The sequence below is a fragment of the Falco peregrinus genome, chromosome 1, assembly GCF_023634155.1.
Source record: "Falco peregrinus isolate bFalPer1 chromosome 1, bFalPer1.pri, whole genome shotgun sequence".
NCBI lineage: Eukaryota > Metazoa > Chordata > Aves > Falconiformes > Falconidae > Falco > Falco peregrinus.
In genome coordinates this window covers 81,516,574-81,538,423 of record NC_073721.1, presented here as the reverse complement: position 1 = coordinate 81,538,423, position 21,850 = coordinate 81,516,574, and the positions used below count along the sequence as shown (strand labels likewise).

General features: G+C 40.7%; 1 protein-coding gene across 4 annotated transcripts in view; it reads right to left on the bottom strand.

The window, feature by feature from the left end:
* Positions 1 to 21,850, bottom strand: part of PDHX (pyruvate dehydrogenase complex component X) — a 51,642-nt gene that overhangs the window by 29,588 nt on the left and 204 nt on the right. Inside the window, exons 1-4 of one of the 4 annotated variants that reach the window (XM_055819487.1) lie at positions 21,466 to 21,605; positions 16,956 to 17,068; positions 11,666 to 11,749; positions 4,127 to 4,227 (exon numbers count right to left, since the gene is read on the bottom strand). In XM_055819487.1, the coding sequence (XP_055675462.1) occupies positions 4,127 to 4,227; positions 11,666 to 11,749; positions 16,956 to 16,971 (201 nt within the window). In that variant the 5' untranslated portion in view covers positions 16,972 to 17,068; positions 21,466 to 21,605. Of the gene's footprint in view, positions 1 to 4,126; positions 4,228 to 11,665; positions 11,750 to 16,955; positions 17,069 to 21,397; positions 21,807 to 21,850 lie in introns of those variants that run through there. The other 3 variants (XM_055819416.1, XM_027795803.2, XM_055819527.1) reach the window with 3 other exon arrangements.

Sequence of the window (21,850 nt, the reverse complement as noted above, 5' to 3'; positions counted from 1 at the left end):
AGAAACATTCCTAACTGAAGAAGAGAGAATTAAAAATAGTGAAAGCATTGCTCATCCAGCAAATATTAAAATAACTCTATGGAGACTAAAATCACATTTAAGAATATGTCTGATGTGATGTTTTGTCCAGGGATAGCAGAATAGATTATCTGAAACTTATAAGATGTGTTGCTCCACAGTTGGACAGAAAATCTCAGAAGTTTCAAGGTGCTACAAAAAACTTGAACATCTGGGAAAAACTAGTATTTAGCAATGTAAATTAAAAAAAAGATTTACAAAACTCTTACTTGTTTATATAAACTAGTGTTTAAAATGCAAGTTATCCTGTAGAAATTAAACACTAATGACAATTTCTTTTAAGCCCTGACAGACTTCACTTGCAGACGAGTTCCATATTACATCACCTCTCCTCCCAACCCAGCCCCTCATCTATTTTGATGCTTTCATTTTTGCAAAGGATGTTCCCTTTGCTTATACAAAAAAAGGAAGATACTAAACAGATCATCACTTCTTAAACATCGCCACACAGGAAACTAGTCTCCCTTTTTTTGGTGAAGGGTAACTATGGGAATACATGCTGTTGTAAGAAAATGCACCTATACCAACCAAAATAGCTTTTCCAATAGCAGCAGAATCATGTCTCACTGTGCAAGAGTTTTGTGCAGAATTTTCTCTTGCACATTAATGGCTCCAGGAACTAGTTTCCACCTATGCCCATTCTGTTGTTTCCTAATAGCTAGATTGCAACTAATACCAGTATGCCTATATATAATTATGCAATTCATTCCTCTTGTGTAGATATTCCCTAGATGAGACCTCCCTGACCAAATTACATACTTACTATAAAAGTTTGTCTTCAACAGCATTTTCTTTTAGAGTGCAATCTTAGTTCTTAATGATTACAGGACTGTTAGTAGAATAACACTGTTTTAGTTGAGCAGAAAAGGCTCCAAGATTACACAGGATTACTAGCTAAACATGAGTCAATATAGACACTGCTGCAAAAAAGGGTGGGTCATAGAAGCATAGCATATTTCATTTGGGAAATGTTCCATTAAATACTTGAGAAGTATTTCACTATAAAGTCCTGATACAGCTTCAGATAGAATATTTAATCCAGTTTAGAGCACCATACTTCCAAGAGAAATTGTTAAAAAGAACTTGAAGGATTATAACAGAACAAAATAATTTTGAAAACAATCCTTTGGAGGTTGAAGAATTCAAGCTTTTTCAAGCTTGCAAAAGAGAATACTTGAGAGATATGTAAGAGTCTTCCAGTACATAAATAATTGTGATAAATGGAATAGTTATCAGCTGCCATTTGTGGCTACCGCATCAAGAGAATAAAAAACAGTTTACTTTTGTACAATTATTTACTTTTGATGACTGAGGAAATATTTTTTTCTAAATGCAAATATAGGATGGTGTCAACAGCATGTAAAGAGTCTCTGTCAGCAAATTGTCTAGGTAACTTTGAGCTGCTGTCAATGCAGGAAGCTGCAGTAATCAATAACTTATGCTTTTCTAACCTACTTTTATCTATAGCTCCTTGACTCAGCACCTTGCACTGCTATATTTCACACCTTTTTATCCACTCTGATCACACTGATATTCTGGATTATCTTCCAGGTTTTTGCAGTTAACTAACCAAGTCAATATCTACCCTTCTTAGAACTACAAATATAGCTAAGTGCTAAGACCAAAACTGGCAATGTCTTCTGAGGAAATTTTACTAGTGACACTTGTGGTCACAACAAAATTTAGTAACTACAACCATCAGAAACAGCATAAGATTTCTGTGGAAAGCTAGCCCCTCCAATTTTTAATTCTTCCCACTTTCTACATAAACTTAACTTGATTGTGAAATGATTGTATTCAACACAGTGAAACAGTGGAGCATACTAAACATCAAGGTACAAAGCAATTATCAAGGAAACAGACATTAAATTTCATGCTTATATCATTTTTCAGATGATGGTATCTCTCTTCATAAATACTTCTCAATTTTGACTGAATATCATCAAGCTTTAAATAGTGTCATTATTAACAAGTGCAAGTACATGAAGTAACATTTGCAGGGCAGCATCGTTTAAGACTTTGTTTAGTGTTAAAATAGTCACATCTTTTTAGTCCAACACCTTCATGGAGTTGTTAAGAAGCATGACTGAAATAATGGCTTATCATCTCCACAAAGGGATTTAAAGTACTTAGTAGAGTTAGAAAAGTTTCAGACACCTTATAGTTATTTATTGACCAAAAGCTACGATCACATGGATCTAAAATGCATAGAGAACAAATGTTTTTCCAGAAGAGGTACGGATTATTTGAAATCTTTGGCCTGCCCACCCCTGCCAAGCAGGGACACCTCTTTGGTAAGACTTGCACCTCTGATGTTACCCGGGACAGTACTGTTAACTAAAGTGCTGAACTTTTAACTTGAGCCCGATTGTTGCAGTAAGTGCATTTATCAACAGCAATTCCAAATTTGTTGTTATCTGTTGCCTTAATAAATCATCTGGGTTTTTTTCAACTTAGTAAAACTCTTTCAGTGAAAGTCCTTGAGAGGGATCTGACAGGCAAACATTGACTCTGAAGAGTGGCTGTATCCTCTAGATCTAAACTGCTGACCAAGTCTGAGACTAGGATTGGATCTAGCCAAATCTAGACTCCTCTCTGTGAATGAGTTTAGAAAGCAAGGGGATCCTTTCCGAACCTCATGATTCAACAGGAAGGCTTTCCCACTCTGGCCACGCATCAGACTCACACCCATTACGTGACAAAAAGATACAAAATTTGACTTGTCTTTTTAGAATATACTATGTACAGAATAGCACAAGATTTACAAGCAGACCTCAAGCAATGCAGGGTTAGAAGTAAGTTTGTTGACTCACAAGCAGAGTTCGTTACCCAGTGTGCAAGAGCCAGTCTCACACAAGGGCCGAGATATCACGTATTGCATGTCTGCACAGAGATGGATGCTAGGTGGTAAATCCACAAAGCTAGCATCTCTCTTAACACATAGTAGAACATTTTATAGACTTTGAACAATCGTTTACAATTATGTTTAGTCACACTTAAGTCTCATTGGCTCTTCAGAGCCTCACCGCCATTTAAAGGTACAGTGCTCTTTTTTTCACCACACGTTCTGTGGGGAGGGGGCTTTGTTATTAAGGAGCTTTCTTTGTTCAAGGGTGGATATTTTAGTATGCTAATTAAGATAGTTCACACACAGGTCAACTAATTTTCTGTTTGGTTGGTTCTCGTGTCCCAGTTTGATATATTTATGGTGTCTAGTCCTTCTTCCAAGGCCATGTTTTCTTAACTGTTTGTAACATCCTGTTTTTCAAATTCTTTCTTGTTTTTTATTATAGATATTTTCATACTTTGTCTAATTTCAAGTTTGATCTAATACTGAGCCAGTCCACAGGTCCTTCATCCTGATCTCTGTAGTCCAGTTGTTACTACTTTCATCTTCCTGCAGAACAGGATTTAAATCCAAACATCAACAAGGAAGCCAAAAAAACCCTAGCATTATCACAGTTATATATGCACATACACATCAATAATCCAAAATGATGTTCAGATAACTTCACTCATGCCAGTTCTTATTCTTTATATTAAGCCTAGTCAATCTAACTTTAAGAATACAGGAAGTTAAAAATTCTAAGAATCATACTCTGTGTCAGCCCATCTTGTATAATGTTCCATCTTCAATGGCCAGCACAAGATAATCTAGCATGGATATCACATATCCTGGGTAAAGTATCATTCAAAATTCCACATTCCAGTAAACTGATTGTAACTTGTTTTTTTGTAACTCAGAGTAAGACATCACAAACAGCAATATTGCATGGCCATAATTCATAAGGTGCAAAACATACAAAACCCCCCAATCAATCAGCTTAACTGAAAATCCATTAAATAAATATAGAATCATGTACCAGTAGCCTGGTACATGTACAAAATTATAAATAGAGCAATTATTTCTCACTAGGAATGCAAGTACATTATTCTGAAAACTGAGCAGAAGGAAATCTAGCTATCTAAACTAGTTTTTGAGGCAATATGCTAAATGACAGTCTGAAGAGAAGTTATATCATCCTACTCAGAAAGGCAGAATCCCTACCAGTATTTTAGCCAATATGCCATCATCACTTGATTCCATGGTAATCACCGCTTTGTCTGTCTCAATTTCACACAAGGCATCTCCAGCATTCACTGTTTCACCTGCAAAATATAACAAAACTTAAAAATACTTAGCCTAAACTTCCTTTCAGATCTATTTAACCATGGCAAATAGATACTTATCCCTATAATACAGCCACTTTACATTCTTTAATATATTCTATAGCTACTTGATCCCCCATCATTATTTATTATATTGTATCTTTCATTTCCAAATAAAAGCACTAAGATTCAGAGACACAAACTGCTGCACCAGAACATTTAAGATATTCCAAATACTTATGTTTACAGTAGGTTTTCCAAAAGGAAGCACACACACTTTTTTTTTTTTATTTCCAGAACACCACCACTCAGTAACACTACAATGAATAAAACCCTGAGCCTTCCATATTCATTACTAGCCATGAGTCAAAGCAAGCTATTAAAGACAATGGCACAGGCAACATCTTCAACTAAGTACCAGAGTTCTCTAGTTTGTATCCACACTATTAAAGTTACTCAAGTAAAAACCTAAGGAACTTTAATCTCTTTGGAAAGCATGTCTGCAAGTTTGTTTCCCCGATCTCCTATATAGTTAAAAAGGTGTATTAGAAACATACTTACCTTCGTGAAACAAAAATATGCACAACTGTTAGAAATTGCTTTTACTACATCACACAAATCTATGATTAAATTTGAAGTATACTCTTCCTTTGCTTTTCAAGTGTATCTGTAGCTGCTGGCTCATGATAAAGACATTATGGATCTGGATTCTTTCAACAGATCAATTTATAATATCTTTACTAACATAAATTATTTATTAACTTAAAAAAATCAGGTACTACTTTTTGTACTCCCCTGCCAAGTTCCATAATGGGAACATCTATGGCTTAAAGTTATGTAAGTGACTAAGTTTTGAATGTTTCCATTGTTCGCTACTGCAGAGATCACAAGCATCACACAACACTTCATTTTCCCCTTCTAATTCTGGGAGTCCTGAAACAGGAAATACTTATTTAATAAGAAGTGTTTATCTCTTACCTAAATACAGGAATTTAACTGCACTAGGTTTATTCTCATGCTTAAGCACAACAGAGTGATATCAGGAATTAAATTAAATGCTTAGACAGGTAATAACATTGCAGCATTTCTGGTACTGGGGAAATACTAAAATTTTATTTCACGTAAAAGTTGTAATCATGCATTAGGCTTATATGTATTGTCCCTATTTTTCAGTGCTCTGTAAGGAAAAGGTTATCCTATTTTGTTGGAGGCCAAAACATTCGACTACCTCAACATTTTTCAATGTAATTTCTATTTTAATGTTGGCCATAGTAAAAAATGTTCCTATGATGGAACTTGGCAGGGGATTACACAAACTAGGACCTGATCTATTTAATTTAATAATCTAATTGCCACACTGTACTTTGCAATAACTAGAGTATAAACATTTTATATAACAGGAAGTAAAAATTCCAGGCTCTATACCATTGTTTTAATTCCATTAGATCATTAATTCAAGTAGCCCATGTATCAGACCATTAGGTAAGCACTTTACAGATGTTAAGAAATCAAACTGTTGGGCAAATTCTTTAACCTACAGAGCTAAGACAGGCAAGCAGAAAGGAGCTTAACTCTGTCTTAATTAGTCTCTTCTCCCAACCTGTAATCAGATTGTGTGTGTTCTGCACCATTAAATAGAAATCTCAGTGCTAAGCAACCTGCAGCTGTAACTCCAACAGTGCAAGCCAGTCAAACCAAGTACCTTTATCCATGTCTTTGTCACATATGACACATCTCTTAACTTGGATACGTGAGGCTGTTCACAGAAAGCTATAGGATTCCCTTACACTGGGGAAGTGTCGTGGTTTAGCCCCAGCTGGCAACTAAGTACCAGCAGCCTCTTGCTCACTCCCCCCGGCCCCTGGTGGATGGGGAGCAGAATTGGAAAAGGTAAAACCCACCGGCTGAGATAAAGACAGTTTAATAATTGAAATAAAGTATACTACTGATACTAATAACTGTAAAGAAAATGATAACAGAAAGAGGTAGAGAAACAAAACTCAAGGGAAAAAAAAAAACAACCAAGCGATGCACAATACAATTGCTCACCATCCACTGACCGATGCCCACCCAGTCCCCAAGCAGCAGCCTGCGCCCCTCCAACTGCATTGCCCTAGTTTACGTACTGACCATGACATCATATGGTATGGAATATCCCTTTGACTAGTCTGGGTCAGCTGTCCTGACTGTGTCCCCTCCCAACTTCTTGTGTCCCTCCAGCCCTCTCACTGGAAGGGCCCATAAAACTGAAAAGTCCTTGACTCAGTAGAAACATTACCCAGCAACAACTAAGAACATCAGTGTGTTATCAACATTATTCTCACACTAAATCCAAAACACAGCACTGCACCAGCTACTAGGAAGAAAATTAACTCTGTCCCAGTCAAATCCAGGACAGGAAGGCAAGAGGAAAAGTCTTCAGAGAACTGGGTAAACCACTTTTCCACTACTATTTTTGTTTTCCTTTCACTGCTGCAGCGAATAAATGGGCCCATGTTTGGAATGCAATTAATTAAATGCAATTTTAAGAATACTTCATAGCAGCATTCAAAAATTTCATGTGTTTCAGTACCGAAATGCAATGGAAAGGATCATCATTATTTTCATTAGACATTGCAAAATTTGTGACAGCTCCTAAATGATGTCCATTTTGATGTCAATTATAAATCAGCTTTCCCAATAGATAACACTGGAAAGAACACTTTTGCAGAGCACAACTTTGCTCTTACACTTTCTAATGAGAGAACAGTATTTGCAACATAAGTTGCATGAATGCCAGCTCTCAGAGATTATATATAACGCCCTTGAAAAATCGTGAGTGGGGTTTGCTTGTTTGGTTCATTTTTTTAAAGTGGTTGAGTTCTTACAGATAGGCTGAATGATTAGGATCTCTACTGAAGCCAAGTATCCCTCTAGATAACATCCAACTGGCATTCAAAAGCCTACATGCTCTGTTCGATTACTGACAGACAAGTATCCAAATCACAAGACACAAAGTGCACTCCTTGATGTACTCTTTGCAAATCAAATCAAAGCTGTCTGAGCATAAAGACCCTCTGGAATCAGACTGAGAAGTCCCTGGAGGTGATGTTTCAGAAGGTGGCAAAGATGTACTGCATGAGGAAACTGCTAGCACTGTTGCTTATTCCGCTTCCTGCCCACAATAACAACAGGATTTCAGTCTCCTGGGCCATCAGTCTATCATCTTTCATCAACATTAAATTCATACATAATAAATAAAAGTTTTTAGAAACACAGTTTATTTTTATGAGAATTACTTTATTACCCACAGGAATCAATACAAAACTGCATTAACAATGAGAAGGAAATAGTAAAGCTGTCAATTAAGTTCAGCATTTTTCCTTCTGCAGTACTGAAACCAGACCACAAAATGAAAACATTTGACATTTACACAAAGAGCAGAAAAATCATAATAGTATTCTACTGACCTCTGCTGGTTATACAGTGGGAAAAACATTTGATATGCCATCATCAGCTTGCTTCTTCCAATTGTTTTAAAATATTTATTTTCTTAGATACGAGATTATCAAACATTTATATTCAGTAATGCCACTACATTTAGATGGCCAAGTCACTGGAGGATTATGCAGTTATGAGCATCCCTTGCAGACAGAAGGGGTATAAGCATTAAATCACATTGGTTTTTTTCTTCAAAATTTATCTTCACATTTTTAATGTTGTCCTTATGATTATTTTCCAGACTGTCAGAGGAAAAACACATACATAGGAACTAATTACAGTCACAGACGTGCCAAATATCACTCAAGCTCAAGATAGGTGCATCCTCATGAGTAAGAAACCAAGCAGGAGCCCTGCATGGATGAGTAAGGAGATTCTGGCAGAAATCAAACAGAAGAAGGAAGTTTATGGGATGTGGAAAAAGGGACAGGCCACTTGGGGGAGGAATACAAGGATGTTATCAGAACATGCAGGGAGGTGATGAGGAAAGCTAAGCTCCATTTAGAATTAAATCTGGAAAGGGAGGTCAAGGACAACAACAAAAAAGCTTATTTAATTACATCAGCAGGAAGAGTATGACTAGGGAAAATGTGGGCCCACTGCTGAATGTGGTGGGTGCCCTGGTGACAAAGGACACAGAGGAGGAGTTTCTGAATGCCACCTTTGCTTCAGTCTTCATTGCCAAGGCCGGCCCTCCGGTTCCCCAGACCGTGGAGGCAAAAGAGGAAATCCGGAAAAAGGAGAACTTTCCCTTGGTCAAGGAGGATCATGTTAGAGATCACTTAAGCAAACCTGACACCCACAAATCCATGAGCCCCGATGGGATGCACCCCCAAGTGCTGAGGGAGCTGGCAGATGTTATCGCCAAATCACCCTCCATCATCTGGGAAAGGTCATGGAGAACAGGAGAGGTGCCTGAGGAGTTCAGTAGTCAAAAAGGGCAAGAAGGACGACCCAGGAAACTACAGGCCATGAACCTCACCTCCATCCCTGGAAAGGTGATGGAACAGCTCATCCTGGAGGTCATCTCTAAGCGTGCAGAGGAAAAGAAGGTCATCAGGAACAGTCAGTGTGGATTCACCAAGGGGAAATCATGCCTGACCAGCCTGATAGCCTTCTGTGATGGAATGACTGGCTGGGCAGACAAGGGGAGAGCAGTGGACGTTGCCTACCTTGACCTCAGCAAGGCTTTTGACGCTGTCTCACATAACATACTCATACAAAAACTCAGGAAGTGTGGACTACATGAGTGGACAGTGAGCGGGACTGAGAACTGGCTGAATGGCAGAGCTCAGAGGGTTGTGATCAACGGCAGAATCCAGCTGGAGGCCTTTAGCTAGTGGTGTTCACCAGGGGACAGTGCTGGGTCCAATCCGGTTCAACTTAGTCATCAGTGACCTGGATGAGGGGACAGAGTGTGCCCTCAGCAAGTTTGCTGATACAGAACTGGGAGGAGCAGCTGATCCACCAGAAGGCTGCGCTGCCATCCAGTGAGACCTGGGCAGGCTGGAGAGCTGGGCAGAGAGGAACCCCACAAAGTTCAATGAAGGCAAGTGTAAGGTCCTGCACCTGGGGAGGAACGACCCCACACACCAGCACAGGCTGGGGCCTGACCTCCTGGAAGGCAGCTCTGCCAAGAAGGACATGAGAGTTCTGGTGGGCAGCAAGCTGCTCATGAGCCAGCAGTGTGCCCTTGGGGCCAAGGAGGCCCATGGGACCCTGGGGTGCATTAGGAGCAGTGTGGCCAGCAGGTCAAGGGAGGTGATCCTCCCCCTCTGCTCTGCCGTGGTGGAGCCACATCTGGAGTGCTGTCTCCAGTTGTGGGCTCCCCAGTTCAAGAGATACAGGAAACCAAGGGAGGGGGTCCAGCAGAGGGCTGCAAAGATGCTGAGGGGACTGGAGCATCTCCCTTGTGAGGAAAGGCTGAGAGAGCTGGGCCTGTGTAGCCTGGAGAAGAGAAGACTGAGAGGGGATCTTATTGATGTCTACAAATATCTTAAGGGTGAGTGTCAAGAGGATGGGGCCAGGCTCTTTTCAGTAGTACCAGGTGACAGGACAAGGGGCAATGGGCTGCAACACAAGAAGTTCCTTCTGAATACGAGGAAGACCTTCTTTACTTTGAGGGTGACAGAGCACTGGAACAGGCTGCCCAGAGAGGCTGTGGAGTCTCCCTTCTCTGGAGACATTCAAAACTTGCCTGGACATGACTCTCTGCAACTGTCTCTAGGTGAACCTGCTTTAGCAGGGGGTTGGACTAGATGATCTGCAGAGGTCCCTTCCAAGCCTGAACATTCTGTGATCCTGTGATTCAGTTTTGGTCTTGTTTCTAAATAGAAAGTAGAGCAATAGAAATCCTAAAATATTTTTTATTTTAACTTAACTAACATAGGAGCTTCTTTTTCTCCTTTTGTAATAGGGTGGAAGCGTAGTGGAAAGACTGAGAAAAACCATTGTATAGATGTTACGTCTTAAGACCTTTTCATAATGAAATTGATTCATTTGTGTTGTGGAGTCAACTGGAATCTACTTCAATTCCTATTGTGCTCTCTTCTGCGCTTTCTCTTGCAATTTTGAATGTTATATTTACTGCAAAGCAGACTACCGTTCATTTTTTATGTTATTGTTATTTACAGTTATTGACAACTAATGAATAGAAAAAGGACTTTGGATTGTTCCTTCCTTTCTGTATAATCTTTGACTTGATACTTGACTCACTGAAGCTTCAAGTTTCAAGAACTGCTTTCCACAGACATAGCTGCCATATTTCCTAGCAAATTCTGCAGAAATTCTTACTAGAAGCTTTACAAGCAAAAGGTCATGTCCAGTACTGGAGCAACAAGCTGCTTTCTGGCCACCTCTCAAAATGTATTCAAAATATATAAAAGCAAAGTACTCCAGCAGCACAATGATGGAGGCTGTATAAACACTTAGAAGACTAGCCAAAGGAAATGGCTTATTTAGGCAGAATAGTCAAAACACACATTTAGCTCACCAAATTGTGTCTCTCAAAGATAATATGCTTTAAGAGATTTTCTTTTCTCCAAACACATTCATCGCTTTAACAAAGGTAAAAATGTTTGAGAACAAGATATATTCCTACAGTCATTTAAAACTCCACAACGCATCCTATACCAATGGACAAATGCTACCTGGAATCCAAAACTACAGTAAAAACACAGGTTTAGTATTAAATTGGAGAGGGGAAAAGATAGGAGGAGAGGGGAGAAGGATTTCCTGGCAGAACAGGGACTGCTGATTCTTCTGCAGATCATTTTTCATTTACATATAAACTATGTGAAGTGAGAACATACACCCAGACTATTTCTCTAGCTGCTCCAATGTATTTTAACAGAAGTACATTGCTTTTCAGTTGTCAGAGCACAGACAACCTAAGATAACCAAGGTTGTTAGGCTTTTTTTGGAGGAGTAGTTTGGGTTTTATTTTGGGGTGTTTTTTTTCTTGGAAAGAGACTTCCCCATTTGCAATTTGGGTTATGAAAGTAATTTACATTTTTCTATCAGCTTTAATTGTAGACTATTGCTTAGATATTTAAGTGCTGAATAAAACTATAAAAACACCAGTCTTTCATATAATTCTGTAATGTAGTGGAATAATGAAACAGAGACCCTCCCTGAAGTCAAAGGCTCTCAGCTTTCCAAAGTTACTGGTCTGTATGACAACACTGGGAATTAAAAACAACACACACACACTCACACCCTCGAACAGCCTAACGGAAGCTTTTCAAAAATATGACTGATGCAACCTTTTGAAAGGGAACTAAAGGAAAAACATTTCAAGAACAAACAATTTCAAAGTGAGTATTGTTCAGGAAGACAGCATCCATATACCAAACATTTTGCTTCAAAATACTAAAACAGAAAGAATGATCTTACTCTGTAAGAATAGATTTGTATAGCTGAAGAATTACAAACATGGCCATAGAAAATGCTATCTTACCTTCCTTTTTTAACCATTTCACAATGTTTCCTTCTTCCATTGTAGGAGAAAGTGCAGGCATGAGAACTTTAATACCAGGTGTACCTGTAAAACAAACACATAATTATCTAGACTAAATATTTTTTCAGTACACTTACTTTCTCAGTCAACTGCTTAACACAAATGGAAGTAACTGTCTTTCAGATTTATGCACTTTTGAACAAAAGATTCACTATGATGCTCTTTTCTTATGACAAGTATGCACTCCCAAGAGCACCAAGGAAAACAAGGCACTAAATATAGAACCTCTATGTTACAGAGGGAACAGGAGCTATTGTATTAAGTCATAAATAATACAAAGCATTAAGCAAACTAAACTCTACCTTAAGTAAAAATATATATAGAAACTTTTGCTTTGATGAAGATGACTTTATATACTCACACTGCTTCAGCTTTGATTCAATTAATTTTTAATGGAAACTTTCTCCACAACCAAGTCTTATTCCATTATTAAAAATACATAAAGTAGTATTTCAAGTACCCTCTCAGTTCAGCCTGACCTACTGAACAATCCTACAACGGATGCAAGCGAAATAGAGTTACATACCTTCTGTCCAACAGAAATGTAAACAGAAAAAAATCTACAACTTGGTTAGAGCACTAACTACACACAAGCCATCATGTGTAGGATGAAAAAGCAGCTATAAAATACAAATATACATTGGGGGGGGGGGCGGGAAGAGTAGCTAGCGTGGAGCTGTGATTTTAATTTTTTATTCCCCCCCTTGCCCCTGACATGCCATAACTTTTAAAGCTGCCAGCTATCACACCCTGACTCTTGCGTATCAGGGACATATGTACTAAACCAAACCACATTTCCATTTTGGGGGGATTTCCACACATGATCCTGCATATGCTTCCTTCTGCCCTGTCAGGGTCTCTGAGCAAAACCTTGAATAAAACACTGTGCCGCAGTCTGTCACAGAAGTGAATGAGATGAGTCTTAAAGACTTGTCCTCTCATTTCCTGCTTGCCGGGCAGGAAGGAAGTCTGAGCATAAGACTTGTCAGGTATAAGCCCAGAGGAGAGAACACACAGACACATGCACGCACAGCTATCTCAATCCTCAAGATAGGCTGAAATTGCTGCAATCACAAGAAACTGGGTGACAGTTATTGATACGTTCCTTGTTGATGAACCATGATGTGCTACAGAGCATAGTGTAACTCCACGCACAAATTCCTCAGTAGTGTTTACCATAGTTTTTCTTCCTAGTTATGCAGTGTATCAGCAGTATGACTATGAATGTATGACCAGAGTACCAACCAGGCTGGCATCTTCTCTTCTGTCTCAGTGTACTTTATCCATCCTCAGGCTTCTAGTCATGGGTATGCATGTGTGAGGACAGAGTGGGGTGTAAATGTGCGGAACATATCTAGACAATTGCTAGAATGCTTTCCAGCTTTTAGCCAAAGGCTAGATACTTATATCTTGATTATAACCTCTGTCTTAATGCTGAACTGCAGAATTAAGAGCATGCAAGGCAAACTGTGTAATTCCATTCCCCAAAGCTCAAGCATTAAAAAAAAAGAAATGGGAATTCAGAGTCCTGAATTCCTAGACCAGAAGTTTGGTTGGTGTCCAGTTTTGACTGGGACAGAGTTAATTTTCTTCCTAGTAGCTGGTGCAGTGCTGTGTTTTGGATTTAGTGTGAGAACAATGTTGATAGCACACCAATGCTTTTTCTTGTTGCTGGGTAATGGTCATACTAAGTCAAGGACTTTTCAGTTTCTCAGGCCCTGCCAGTGAGAGGGCTGGAGGGGCACAAGAAATTGGGAGGGGACACAGCCAGGACAGATGACCCAAACTAGCCAAAGGGATATTCCATACCATATGGTGTCATGCTGAGTAGATATAAGCTAATGGAAAAAGAAGGAGGTGGGAGGGACATTTACCATTATGGTGTTTGTTTTCCCAAGTAACTGTTACATGTGACGGAGTTCAGCTTTCCTGGAGAAGGGTGAACACCTGCCTACTGATGGGAAGTGGTGAATGAATTCCTTGGTTTTGCTTGCGTGCACAGCTTTTGCTTTACCTATTAAACTGTCTTTATCTCAACCCACAAGCTTTCTCGCTTTTACTCTTCTGATCCTCTCCCCCATCCCACTGTGGGGGGAGTGAGTGAGTGAGTGGCTCCGTGTGGTGCTTAGTCACAGGCCAGGATTAAACCATGACAGTTGGTCTTGTCAGAATCCACCACGAACACTACATCCCCCTTTCTCCTGTCCTCCTCCTCTTTGCTGCAGGCTGTGGAATTTTTTCTAGATGACAGATTAAATAATATATTTTAAATTAATAAAGCTCCCCTGATCCTAGTACTCCAGACACTGATGATCTACCTTTTTCACTGATAAACTTTTCCAATGCTTATTTATCCTTTCTGCTAGGAAACTATCTACTTTGCAGAATAAAATTGCCTAATTTCAAGTTTCAGTGATTGTATCTTATGCCTGTTAAAAAGCTTGAAAGATTTCTCATTACAGAGATTCTTCTCATCAGTGAGTGTCTATATATATAGACCAGGTAAATTCTTACCCTTTTCTTTCCTTTGACAAGCAAAATAAAAATATCTGAGAAGTCCAACGTATTTAAGCAACACAACATCACAACACTCTGGCCCTACAACACCATGTACTAAACACAGCTAGCTAGCCCATCACTTCAGTCTCCCAGTTGACTAAATTTGTTTAGTAAACCCATACATAGAAGGAACTGGCACTGCCCAGCAGCAAGCTGCATGCCATGTTAAGCGGGATTCTTCTGAGGACAGGGTTTGTGATGCAGCACATTCCCTGGCTTCATAGCACACTACATCTCTTGCTATTTGATCCAGTACATCAAAGTAGTTATCTGACATACAGCTTGTAACACAAAAGATCTTTTTGGCCTTTTAAGGATAGTTAAAAGGCTGAATTAAACATATCTTTATTCAGATACTATTTTTAAGAGTCGTTTTCCAGCACTTGAAAGATTTTTGAGGTTCTTTCTTTAACTTTTCAATCTGAATCTGTATTCAGTTAAAGAACAGAAACAGAAACATAGAAAGTACATTGTATACAACAGCAAGAATCAATTCTACTTCATATTCCCTTGTCTCTAATGCTCACCATTAAGGCTTATTATCATTCAATAGGCAACAATACCACATTTCTCCCAGTTGCTGTATCGCTTAGAGTAATCATGAACAGCTTTAAAACCTTAGAAATTAATCCTTCCCCCCCATTATTTGGAAGGTGAAGGAAAAAAAAACCCTAGAATTTTGAGCTGAAAAGCATGTGTCACCTAGAGTAAGAATGCCTCTTATCTTTATTTCCAAGTCCTAAGAGTTACCATGGTTAAGATTTCAGAGAACACAAAGATAGAAGTGAAACTTCAACTAATACACAATGATTTAAAGGAATTAAAAGTGTCCACCTACGTTCTGTAATTCATTAATGTTAATACATCCAATACATCTGACCTTGTCTTTCTCATTGCAATAGAATTATGAAAGAATAAATCGCTACTCTTGTAAAAGAATGTAGGTATTCAACCATAAATATTTCAGAGATTAGGTAGAGTGAAAGACATTACATAGAAATAATGGAAAAACTATTTTCATTATTTCCATTATTATTTAAACTCTCTTCCCACACCCAACTAGCAGAAGGACCTCATGGCAGTGACTCGGGGAGCAAAGTCCCTCCTACTGTAAGAGATCAGGTTTGTGACCACCCGAGGAACCTCAACACAGGTAACTCTAGCATGCATCTTGCTGGGTCCCATAGAGTCCTGAGAGAATTGGCTGATGTATCTGCCAAGCCACCCTCCATGGTATTTAAAAAGTCATGGCAGCCAGGTGAAGTCCCTGGTCACTGGAAAAAGGGAAACATTGCACCCATTTTTAAAAAGGGTAGAAAGGAGGACCCTGGGAACTACCGACCTATCGGCCGCACCTCTGTGCCTGGGAAGATCATGAAACAGACCCTCCTAGGAGCTGTGCTACAGCACATGGAGAACAGGGAGGTGATTCGAGACAGCCAGCATGGCTTCACCAAGGGCAAGGCCTGCCTCACCAACCTAGCAGCCTTCTATGTTGGAGTGACTACCTCAGTGCACAAGGGAAGAGCTACAGATGCTGCCTATCTGGACTTCTGTAAGGCACAATCCCCCACAACACCCTTCTCTCTAAACTGGGGAGCTATGGATTCGATGGGTGGACTGTTTGGTGACTGAGGAATTGGCTGGATGGCCACATCCAGAGGGTAGTGGTCAATGGCTCCACGTCCAGATAAAGACGGGTGATGAGTGGTGCCCCTCAGGGGTCCACATTGGGACCAGTACTGTTCAATATCTCCATCAATGATATAGACAGTGGGATGCACTCTCAGCAAGTTTGCAGATGACACCAAGATGAGTGGTGCAGTTGGCACACCCGAGGGATGGGATGCCATCCAGAGGGACCTGCACAAGCTCAAGAAGCAGGCCCATGTGAACTTCATGAGATTCAACAAGGCCAGGTGCAAGGTCCTGGACCTGGGTCAGAGAAACCCCCAGTATCACTACAGGCTGGGGGATGAAGGGATTGTGAGCAGCACTGCCAAGAAGGACTTGGGGTACTGACACATGAAAAATTGGCCATGAACCAACAATGTGCACTCACAGCCTAGAAAGCCAACCGTATCCTGGGAAACATTAAAAGAAGCATGGTCAGTCTCTTGAGGGAAGTAATTCTGCCCCTCTAATCTGCTCTGGTGAGACCCCACTAGGAGTACTGTATATAGCTCTGCAGTCCTTGGTACATGAAAGACAGGGACCTGTTGGAGCAGGTCTAGAGGAGGCCCATAAAGACAGTCAGAGGGATGGAACATGTACCTCTCCTATGAAGAAACATCTCTCAGCCTTTCCTCACAAGGGAGATGCTCCAGTCCCCATAATCATCTTTGTAGCCCTCTGGACCTTCTCCAGTGGTTCCATGTGTCTCTTGAAGTGGGGAGCCCACAACTGGACACAGCACTCCAGATGCAGCCCCACCAGGGCAGAGCAGAGGGGGAGAATCACTTCCCTTGACCTGCTGGCCACACTGCTCCTAATGCACCCCAGGGTCCCATGGGCCTCCTTGGCCACAAGGGCTCACTGCTGGCTCATGGGCAACTTGCTGCCCACCAGCACTCCCAGTCCTTCTCTGAAGAGCTGCCTTCCAGCTGGTCAAGCTCTAGCCCATACTGGTGTGTGAGGTTGTTCCTCCCCAGGTGCAGGACCCTACACTTGCCTTTATTGAACTTCATCAGGTTCCTCTCCGCCCAAGTCTCCAGCCTGTCCAGGTTTCGCTGAATGGCAGTGCAGCCTTCTGGTGGATCATCCCTCCCTGCTTTGTATCATCAACTGTATAAAAAAATAAATAAAATAAACAGGAAACAGAGGAGAAAGAAGTATCCAAAAAATCTAAGCATGTGCCAAAACTGAAAAAGTGAAACTGCAATTTTCCATACTATTGTGCCTCACTGCAAGAATTGTATCTCAAAGTGACCCGAGAAGATACAAGACTTTAATAGCCAATAGAGTAGGCTAACAGTGTTCTCAGGTACTTAACAACTTCTTACTAACAATCACACTACAACAAAACCACACCACACAGAATAAACCCACTTATCACTAGATAGAAATGGCAAAACCTCTGCTGAGTAGATCAGAGAAGTATCCACAATGGTAGCTAAATAAAAATTTCCTTCATACTTCCCCAGCTTTTCACCACTTATGCAGAATATTTGACTTGTAATAAAAGCTTGTTGTTATTATTACATAGGTAAGTTTTCCTGCGACTGGAGCAAGCCCAATATATCATATAGCTTAAAGGAAAATTCTTTTTAAAAAAAACACAACAAAATAACAAAAACAAAACCCTACAATGTTCTGCTGCTACTGTTTCGAAAGATATGGGGAGCTGATGGCTACTCAGCTGCTTCAGCAGGCAAGACAATATAAACCCTCTTAATGAGATAGATAATGTTACTCCGTATCACTGATGTGCTAGTGGAATAGTTCACTCTGCATCAAATCAAAACGAAAGAACATCTGTCTTTCCACTGCTACTCTCATGCTTTATGTTGTAACTCAAATAGCCTTCTTTCCCTTCTCAACCTATGGACACACTTCAGTGTAATTCTATCCTCACAAATCTACAAGTATATTTAGAAATTGTAATAAAAATAAACTATCCCTATGTTCCACTTTTCGCTGAAGAGGCTGCATACAAGACCTTGCAAGCTGCGGGTAATGACGTTTACTACTACCTAGAAGACTGCTAACCTTTTACTTCAAAACATAATTACATATAAATATTGTACTATCCTATGTAGTGATTTCATTCAGAAGATGAAATATCTGGCTGTAGAAGTCTGAATTGTCCCTGCAGACTTAAAACATATTGCAATATGACTGCTAACGTCGTAGATGTTTTCCATTAAACTGTTCACTGCAAGTTCAACATACTGCTTAAGTTACAAAACAATGCACATGTGGAAACATTTTGTTTCCCAAATGGATTCAAACAAAAAAACCCCACCACATCACAGGTCTTAATTTAAAAAGACAACACCAGCTTACTTATAGCTGCTAAGTGTTAGCATTTGAAATTCTGCTGTATTGTCCCACACAGGAGTTACATACATTTTTAATCTATTTTATTGTAAGGCTTAAAAAAACTTCACATAAGCTGTAGCTGCTAGTTTGAAGAAAATCTGTGTATCCAAGAGAATTTGTTCTTGGTGACATATTTTATGAATCCAGTTGAGTCTTGGCACGATGTTTCTGCCTCCTTCCTTCTCCACGAAGAGATTCAATGCATGCTTAGGCTATCAGACTGACGAACAGCACTTTAAGAGGAGAGCAGACCAGCAGACCTCTGTAATATCCTGTTAACTACAATCGAAGAATCCCATTGACAGTGAATTTTGTACTTAAACTTATCCAGCCTAACACAGGTTCAATGCCTCTTTTTAACATACTTTGATATGGAAAATAGCTACAGCATTGTCAAACCAACAGAACTGCAATGAACTGAAGACAATGCTTTAAGCGCCCCACTGGAGAGAGATTTCGTGACTGCCTAAACATATTCTGTAACCAGTAGAGAACTGCAAGATTTACTCCAACCTGGTATCAATGATAAGATTAAGAAATATTAAAAACACAGAAAAATTGACAGACCTCCCACATAAAGGTTCATTCTATTTTTCTTTCTTCTGACGTGCAGAATTAGACTCTATAACTCGAAAGTTATAAAGTAGGTATGTTTATTGCGTGCAGATGCACGGGGGATCGCTCCTCCACTAGCGTGCATGCCCGAAGCGAGGAACCATCTCACATTTATACAATGAAACAAATGAATATTCAATTAATGCCTATACATATTCGTTACCTAAACCCACTTCGTATGTTAATTAGCTTATCAGTCCTTTGCCTGGAATGTGGTGGTCTTGCAGGTTTGTAGGTGATTCATGTTCTTGTGACCATCCGATCTTCTCCAGCAAGGAGACTTAGCACTCCCTCCCTCTAGATAGCATTGGAATATCTCTCATCCTTTTCTCATTCTTTTTTAAAATAGCCCCTTTTGTTAGAGGAAGAAGGGCAGGCGTCTCCCCTTTGTTAGAGGAAGAAGGGCAGGCGTCTCCTCAAAACTGTAGGCGTCTCCTCAAGGCTGTGTGCCTATGTGACCAGACACCGCACCCATGACCAGTCACCATACCCACATTCCTTGAGCAGACATATACAATCACAAACGATGTCCACTGTCCCCATTTCACACTATTTCTCCGTATCACTTCCTTGCAGCCAACAAACTAGGAATTCAATTCTGAATTAATAGTTCTGACTATGCAAAACATCTTTCTCCCTATTATATCACCACCACAGAGAGGGACAGAAACATAAAAAAGCAAAAAACTGAAGCGACACAACAAAAACTAGACCCACATAAGCCAATACTTTTTCAAACAGTGGTATTTTCAGAAACATACATGTGGAGAAATAAGACTAATGCTAAAATAATACTGACTTAACTTTAAACTCTCAAACTAGGAACCAAGAGCGAGTTTCATGTCCAAAAGAGCTGTATTTTACAAGAGAAGTTATGAGTTTTCTCTTTGTTTTCTTTTTAGAGGCTACAGTAAACATTTAAGAAGAATGGTGTCACCGAGATATGCACCACCTTAAAAGCAGTCAGGAATACCAAGAGGGTTCAAAGTAGTAAGTCAATGAGGAAAGCGTGAACAAGTTAAATGTGTGATATATCCACCTTAATACCAAAAGCTTACTGTAAGGAAGAAAAAGATTCCACACCTAAAATTAATAACTTTAGTCCAGCTATGTATTAAATAAGCCTTTCTCACCATGAAGATATACAGACTATAACAGATTGCCTAGGAGGACCATAGACAAGAAGTCTTTAAGGAGTTAGATAATACGACTAACGCAGAGCTAGCTAACCCTGCATCGGACAAAAGGACAAACATATACTTTATGAAGAATGAAGCAATTGCTTTCTAATAAAATTTGAAATTAAATAACATTTGTTTCAAGAACAGGGATAGCCTTCCTTGTATTATACACAGCTTTGTTATATTATACACAGTTTTGCAAAGAAAAATATGTTCATGCTGCAAAGCAAAAGACAACCAGTGCTGGAAAGAAGGGTGTACTGAGATCTAAAGCACACTCATTAACAAGTCTCTAAACTACTACCGAGTTTTCTGGTAAAATGCACATATTTTTATGACACAAGGTTAGCAAGAGCTCACTTCATTATAAGTGCACTTAAAACCCAAGGAGTTCAGGTATTTTAAGCTCTGTATCACACCAGTACCTATTAACGATGTACCTGATTATTGTTTAAATGTCTTACAAGCTATAACTAACAGATCAAGTAGGGAAAGAAAACAAATCACGTTTAATTTGGGCATTAAAACTCTTCCCACATTTCAGAGACAAAGGAAGTAGTAAGTAGAAGATCCACCTAGTAATTCTGTAACAACAAACTCCTGAGACCAGAAAAAGTATCTTGAAAGGCTGTTGCCACAACTTATAGGCTGACTTCTATGTAGCAATGTACGCTAGACAAGCAATTATGAAAGTCAAACTCCATTTCTCCTTTAAAAAAAAATTACATAAAATATAGCTTCCCTGCCCTTCTCTAGCTACTTGAAACATTACTTGTAGAATAATAAGTTGACAGAAAAATGGTGGAATTGTCAAACATTTAAAAAAAACCAAACCCAAATACCTTCTCTTTTGTTACACCTAGAAAACACTCGACTATTTTCAATTGTAAGCACTTTTATTCCCCTTATCCACAAGACCTGAAGAAGGCCTCATCTCCCAACGACGTCTTCCTCTCTAGACTAATTCCTCCAGCTTTCTCCCAGCGGTCACGTTTTCTGGGCCTTTCGAGGCTCTCGCCTCCCTCCGAATCCCCGCGGTACCTCCGCTACCCCCGGACACCGACCCCGCCGCGCCCGGCCGCCCCCCTCCACATCGGCCGCTGCTGTTCAGCTTCTGCTCAGGGCACCAAAAGCCCTGCCCGGCCCTGCCACCCCACACACCCACCCGGTAACACCGGGCCCTCGTACCCTACCACCACCTTGCACGGCTTTTACTTCTCGCCCAGCGCCACCCATCCCCATCCCGCATCGAACGCCCCAAGCCCTCCCCACACACCTGCAGCAGGCCGACGGCGCAGGCCTCCGACTAACAACGAGGGGTGCAGGACCCAGCCCAGCACTCACCCAGCAGCTCGCGGGTCTCATGCAGGCACCTCCAGCCGCCTCGATGGGGGGAAAGTCCGCCAGCGCGCAGAGCTGGCCGCCCCCGCAGCAGCAGCCTCGCCACCGCGCCCTTGCCGCCGCAGCTCAGCCACAAGGAAGCTGCCATCTTGCTTCTCCTCCCTTCGCCGCCCCCCCCCAGCGCCGGAGCTGTCTCTCTCGGTGCCTGAGCAGAAAAAAAGCGGCACACCTCCCACTGCCGGGCCACCTCAGCGCGGAACACCGGCTTCACCGGCGCCCCCTGCCCTGCCGCTGGCCGCCTGCCCGCGCCTAGCGCGGCGGGGAGCCCTCCCGCAGCACCAGCCGCTCGCCTGCTCGGGCCGAGCGCCCCTATCGCCCCAGGTACGAG